This window comes from Podarcis gaigeae (assembly GCF_964106915.1).
Source record: "Podarcis gaigeae genome assembly, chromosome: 10".
NCBI classification, from domain to species: Eukaryota; Metazoa; Chordata; class Lepidosauria; order Squamata; family Lacertidae; genus Podarcis; species Podarcis gaigeae.
In genome coordinates, this window is record NC_139686.1 from 35,074,675 (window position 1) to 35,081,858 (window position 7,184).

General features: G+C 39.2%; 1 protein-coding gene across 1 annotated transcript in view; it reads right to left on the bottom strand.

Moving 5' to 3' along the window:
* The window catches only part of LOC310825373 (uncharacterized protein), a 105,471-nt gene extending 103,695 nt beyond the window's left edge, over positions 1 to 1,776 (bottom strand). The window contains exon 1 of the mRNA XM_083698834.1: positions 358 to 1,776. Coding sequence (XP_083554960.1) covers positions 358 to 579 — 222 coding nt within the window. The 5' untranslated portion in view covers positions 580 to 1,776. The remainder of the gene's footprint in view (positions 1 to 357) is intronic.
* Between the last annotated feature and the right edge of the window lie 5,408 nt (positions 1,777 to 7,184).

A 7,184-nucleotide genomic window follows, 5' to 3' on the forward strand; every position in this document is an offset into this window, starting at 1 on the left:
CTTATCGTCCCAGATATCCAAACTTAGCATTAAAATTTATTTATCTGAGTCACATGCTAAAAGTTAAGCTACAGGAACATGGTGCTTTGAAAATGGAAGTAGTTTAACTTGGGGTTGACACAACCCATTTACAGTTGCACCACAACAATCTCTGAATGGCCCCTGTATGTCTAGTGCCACAAATGAATAAACTGGACCAAATCAACAAATTATACCTCAGAAAACCAATCAAAATTCACACCTGTCTTTTAAATGACCAGGATATCTAGGGAGAAGCAATAATTCCTATTAGATGCAAGACACAAAATAAAAATCATGTTTAAATGCAGTAAACAGTATTCATAATTGTTGGCTTACCATCGTTTTCTTTCTCTTCAAGCTTTGAGACGAATTCTGCAGAACTGGGACTTCAGGAGAGCTATGACTGTCTTGTTGCTTCTGTGAGAGCTTCGGCAGCAAGTACGGAGAAAGCCTAAAAGCTTTCCTTGTCCTTTGCAGGACCAGAGATGCTGCCTGCAACCCTTGTTTAGCTCGTCCAGTGAATCCAGTGGCAGTTGCCTGTTGTCCAAGCAGGTCCATGGGAGCTATTACAACTATAGTCTCCTTCCTTCCTTCCTTCTTTCCTTCCTTCCTTCCTTCCTTATTAATTTTTTTTTTCGTCCTTGCCAGCCTGTGTTCTGAAGGTTTCTTTCCTTTTGCATTTATTTGCTATTGGATTGGAGGGAGAGGGTCACAGATTTTCAATCTGAGATCAAAGGCAGACACGTAACGGGGTGAAACATTGCTTTCGCAGTTGTATTCAGCTCCCCGAGTGACTGCCTTTCTGGAAACCTCATGGTGTTCCTCACTGCATAAGCTCTAAGCTTTCTCTGTGATTACAAGAAAAAAAAAGGTATGATGAAAAATTTAAGCAAATGAGATTTCCCCTACAGCACTGCCATCTCTCTCTCTCTCTCTCTCTCTCTCTCTCTCTCTCTCTCTCTCTCTCTCTCTCCCTCCTCTGCTGTCGAATAGTAGCTATCTTAGCAAACGAAAGCGCTTAATAAAGCCATGGTCAGACTGCTTACACTTGGCATTTGCTGCGATAACAAATCAGAAATGATAGCATCATACAGATTTATGATTTTTTTTGCCCCCACAGTCACAAACATCAGACGTTTACTTTATAAAGAAACCTTTTAGATTCTCCCTGCCGTTTCCATAGTGATCTCATTTCCCCCCCTTTATCACAGATTGGCTGAAGTACTGCTACCCTTTGTACATTAAAAGGCTTGCGCTCCCAACTGTCGATGGGATAGGACTGTGGCTACTTCCAGAGATGGAACAATATACTTTATTTAAGCCACACACAAAAAGCTTTCCATAATATTTGCATCCCCTCCACAGAATGGTAAGGCGGAATGCCATTTTGTCAAAATGTACACAGTTAAGTTACAACCGTTACATTCAAACATTATCTATGATACAGTTATTTAAGTGGTTGAAATACATAAAACCATCACTCTTTCAAAAGCTTTAACGTTGCATGCATTGGCCAAAATGTCACTTTTATTATTTTAACCTCATCCACAGACAATGTTTATATTGGTGTTATTATCATTTATTTATTTTCTTTGCTGTTTGTTTTTTAAAATGATAATCTGTTTAAAAAAGAGAGTTGTGGCATTATTCGGGGACATGTCTGCTTTGTCCTGAAATGCAACACTTTGTAAAAAAAACTCCTTGAACAAGGAGTTATTATAAAACTCCTAATATGTAGCATATATTATACACGCATTCCCCCAATAAGATACAATAATCTTATTTGGCTCTACCCAGTGTATTGGAATGTATTTAACCTTCTTTCACAATTTTTCTTCCATAGTGTGAATTCCAAGAGCAGTTTACAGCTGTCCTGGGGGACTTCCTGTTGTAGACTAAGTTAGCTTATTAGAAAGTGATAATACTCCTAGTACTGATCTTCTGACATGCTATAAAGAGAATAAAATTCCCAATTTATTGTGAGAATGTGCAAAGCGCATAGACAATTTATGGGGGACAGAATCTATGGGGGGAAATCTACAATTGTTTTGCAAACAATTGCATTCTGTATAATTTTCAGTAAAAGACAGGAAGGCAAGGTGTATTTGAAATGAACAGGTAGGCAGTTCAAGGGAATTAAATTAAATGCCAGTTTAGACATAAAGGCCCCAGCCCCACAAAAATTAGTCAAACAACTGAAACCAATGGGACAAGTTGTTACTAACCAAGGCCCATTTATATTCGCTGAAGTGGTGAAATTAACTTTTGCTGCATCAGGACCTTTATGTTCAAAGCTACCCCATATTTATTCTACTTGCCAAAGTATTCCACTAGCTTCTGTCAGATAAGATTGCTGAAAAACAGACAGTTGGATCCAGAGGAACTCCCTTCATCTGAAGAAGATGCTCTGTATCCAATCCACTTTTGATACTAGTAGACGCCTCTCATCTGAAACTTATTTATCTACCCCTTACCTTAGAAAAACTACTAAAACCATAATTTTAAAAAAATCCAATTAGAAAAGGATACTAAACTATGGAAGAAGAAAGCCCACTATCAGCCAGAACCAGCATCAGCTCCAAGGATTTTATTTAAAATGGTGGATGAAGCACTACCTTCAGAAGCTAAACATTCCTTGGTGAATTCATTTTGAGGTATATATATATATATATATATAAGACAGACAGACAGACAGCTAGATATACACACCCACACCCACCCACACCCACAGGAACAGCTGATCAGTTGTGTGAACTTTTGGACTGTGGGCACACTATGCAAGTTTGTCCATGCATTCACAAGCTGACTTACTCTTTCAGCCCCACTCTTCTTCATTTTCAGGTTGGCCCTGAAATATGTAAGACTGTGGTGCAAAAGATCAGGCAGGAGCCTTAACTTACCCCTTCCATGCTTTGAGGAGTGTACAAATAAATTTGTAATAACCTTAACTCTCCTATTAAATGAAAGAAATTTGTAGCCTGGAATTATTCCTCTAGCTGACACCAGTCACAAATGGTCACTATGAATTATAGGACTATCCCTATATAATCAGTTGGGCTATATCTCCCATGACAACAATAAGCTTGGCTTATAAAAAGTTGATGCAGGTCTCTTCAAAATGTCTGGCTCATCTCCACAAACATATCATGTGTAAACAAACAACTCCTGTTTAAAAGAGTCCTAAAAAATAGAGCATTTATAATGAATATCCTGAAACTAAGGGCTTCAATAATATCAAAGTCGACATTAACTCTTATTTTAAGGCTTTCAAAATTCCAATTAGTTTGCTATGATTTAATTACAATTTAATCCATTTTCACACACTTACCTTACATTCCTGATTCTAGCTGGAAACCAATTGAAGTCCTGAAATACAACATTTTCTAATACCTCATAATAATTTCTAACCCCCAATTTGCCTAAAACATATTTTGGTTCATTTAAAAAGTTTTTTGAAAAGTATCCAACTTGAGTTCAATGGGCATTATGACTACAAAAAATGCAGTACAATCCTATGCATGAACATCTCAAAAGACTCATTTATTTCAGTGGGGCTTTCTTCCAGGTAAGTGGGTCTAGGATCGCTCCCTAAAAATTTGATGAATTGGGAGAGGTAAATACTCAGTTCCAGTGTATTCCACTATATTATCTACATAATTTACTGTGTTTAATGCCTACCTGGAACATTAAAAAAACCCTTTCATATCAACTGACACACAGAACAATTAATACATGTACAATGACGCCTTATCCCAAATCAGGTTACTCCGTCTATGGTCTGGTCTGACTAGCAGTACAACTCCTGGTCTCAAGTAGTGTTTTTCCTCAGCTCAGCAGTTATTTGGAGCTTCCAGGGATTTAAATTTGAAGCTTCTCCATGTGAGACATGTTGTCTATCCCTGACATTAATTAAAACCTAGCATTTGTGTAATTTTTTTTCTGCCAGAATACGAAGCTATGGAATAGGTAAAGTTCACACACCTCTCATCCCCCCTGATTTAACCAAATGTCCTTGTTTCCCATAGATACACAACCTGCAAGCTAAGCCCACATTATTTTACTGCTGCTTCTGGAATCAGTCTTCATAATAAAGTGTTCTGAAAATAGTTAGGCTCCTCAATAGTTAACTAGCTCCCTGAATTTAAGGACTTCCATTTCATTCAACCTTTATTTGTTTGTAAGATGACTTACCTGCCCTTCACCAAAAGGTCCCAGAGCTAGTTAAAACAATAACACGTACAATTATAAAAACAGATACAATCATAAAACAAGAAAAACAGTTCCAAATGGAATGGCACAGAATAGTATACATTCAACAAGGGAGATGGATCCGGCAAAAAGGCTAGTTATGGGGCCCTGGGGAATGGTGCTACCGGAAAGGCCCCTTGCTCATCCTTTTAGGTGTCTTAGGGAAAGGGGATAGGCAGTACCCCATTTTCCATTGTCAGGGGTTGTCGTGCTCCTGCAGGCTGCTCATTTCCCCACCTATACCTCTGCAGGTGGTTTGTGTTTAAATAAAGTGGCCCATAGATCAACCAACACTGTGAGTCTGACTCTTTCTTCCCAACTTCAGGTTGCAAGTTGGTCCATGAACTACGAATGAAAAAGGCTGAAAATATTTTAGCTAGTCATAGGCAGTCTTCTGTTTAGCTTTCTCAAGTTTAATGCCTTTAGGCAAGCCACATTCGGCAGGCCTACCCAATATAAGGAGGGAGGCCACCAGGCAGCTCCATTACCTAGCAAATTTCTTTCTAGAAGGTGCATTCACCTTTTCAGCAATGAAAGCTAAATGAAGTTGACTGCAGGTCTCAAATTTCCCAGAGGTTGAGCATGGATACTTTGGAACTAGTGATAATACATTTATAGCATTTATATCAACACACACACGCAAACACATATCCATATATAATTTATATCAAATTTACATAAGAGTTTGCTTCCAAATTTAACTCACGTAAGCCTAGAAAAAATATGTATGCACACACTACCAGATTATCACTAAAACAGATCGTTCTCCTTCCAAAGAGATTGTCATTCCATGCTCCCAAAATACCAAACTGTAACAAAATACAATGTTTTATTTGTCAGACATGTTCATTAATAACTGATACCAAGTGCTGAACTAGAGTTCAGTGTTTCCAGTGCCATCTGTATGTTTGGCTTTTAAACAGTATACATAATTATTTGGGAAAATTAGGGAACTGTAGAAGCTAAAGCCAGAATATTGTTGCAGAAGTATGCCAAGTCTGTATTTGTGGAATACATTCCAATTCCTGACGCTTCAGAAATCACACAAATGAAATGACAAGCACTGCTGATGCTCAAATTAAGTGTCAAAGGTCAATGAAAAGGGCAAAACGTGAACTCCTTCCTTCAATAGGAAAGTACCCAAGTAACTTTGTAAGCACAAACTCATAAAATGAACTGAGGAATCTACTAATTTAAAGCTGTATACCTAACAAGCATGACAAACATGAAACTATGGATTGTTGCCAACTAAATCTACTCAGAGCAGACTTATTAATGGGTCCATTAATTGAACCTTTTTCAATTTCAATGGGTTTACTGTGAGTAAGAATAGCAGAGGATGTAACCTTATGAAAAAAGATACCTGTATTTAATTAACCTAGGCTGTTTGCAATTAATTTTCGGTGGTGGAAAGTTGTTCCTCCAAACAAAGGTCACAGTCCAGGCACAATACACAGTACCGCAAGACTCATTCTGAATGACCAGAAGGTTGCTTTTTTAAAAAAATGAAAAATAAAAACAACAACTCTTTTTCTTTTCAACAGCAGCTCTTCCTCCACATTCCAAATGGCTTTTGAAATCCCCCTGAGTTTCAAATGTAGCTTGCCGTGCCGCATGGATGACTGCTGTTTGACAAAAGAAGTTAGGCTCAAAAGCTCTGCTGGGCATGCTGAGTTAGCTATGTGGGGGCCATGAACTGTGGACCATGGTTTTATTTACCTGTTTATGAATGCTAGCTTCCAATCTACACCCCCCTCATACATTTAAAGCATGTTATCCCACCCAAAGGATCATGGGAAGTGTAGTTTACCCCTCATAAAGGTACAATTCCTAGCACCCTTAACAAACAACAATTGCCAGAATTCGGGGGGGGGGCAGGGGAGAGAGAAATGTATGATGTGAATGTAGCCATTATTTATGTGACTTGGAGACCTCTGCACTACTTTTCACTGCATGACATAGTGCAAAATTATGGTTTCTGAGGGACAGACAACATGCACATCCATTTATTTGGTCATAAAGTGAAGGTGGGAATTCATTTACTAGACCAAGCGGGGAGCAGGGGGAAATCTACCCTTCACCCATTCTGGACTCCACTGCTTCACAGCTTTTTTCCTCAGTCAAGTCACTTCTGATATTGGAGCCATGTTGAGATATAGCCAAATATGCAGACGTCCTGTTCTTGATTCTGAGCTGGCCATCGCATGCAGGTCATGTGTAAAATGTTAATTCTGCTTTAGACCAGCATCAGAACTGCCTTTTGCCCTGCATCTTCCAGTTTAAGAACCATAGTCCATAGAAATATTTATGGAATATTACATTTCACTCTGGGTTAAGCTTCAGTGACTTCTCAGACAGAACTTTGTTGTTGTTTAGTCGTTTAGTCGTGTCCGACTCTTCGTGACCCCATGGACCAGAGCACGCCAGGCATTCCTATCTTCCACTGCCTCCTGCAGTTTGGTCAGACTCATGTTTGTGGCTTCGAGAACACTGTCCAACCATCTCGTCCTCTGTCGTCCCCTTCTCTTTGTGCCCTCCATCTTTCCCAACATCAGGGTCTTTTCCAGGGAGTCTTCTCTTCTCATGAGGTGGCCAAAGTATTGGAGCCTCAGCTTCAGGGTCTGTCCTTCCAGTGAGCACTCAGGGCTGATTTCCTTAAGAATGGATGTGTTTGATCTTCTTGCAGTCCATGGGACTCTCAAGAGTCTCCTCCAGCACCAGAATTCAAAAGCATCAATTCTTCGGCAATCAGCCTTCTTGATGGTCCAGAACTAGGTGCAGAACAGACAGAACTAGGTGGTTGTTTATTGTTGCTGCTGGAGAGAATTGAGTATATTTTCATTAGGAGAAGTTAATGAAGTGAACCTCAGATTTACTTGCTTCTCTATACCTCACATGGCTATAAGATTCGTGAT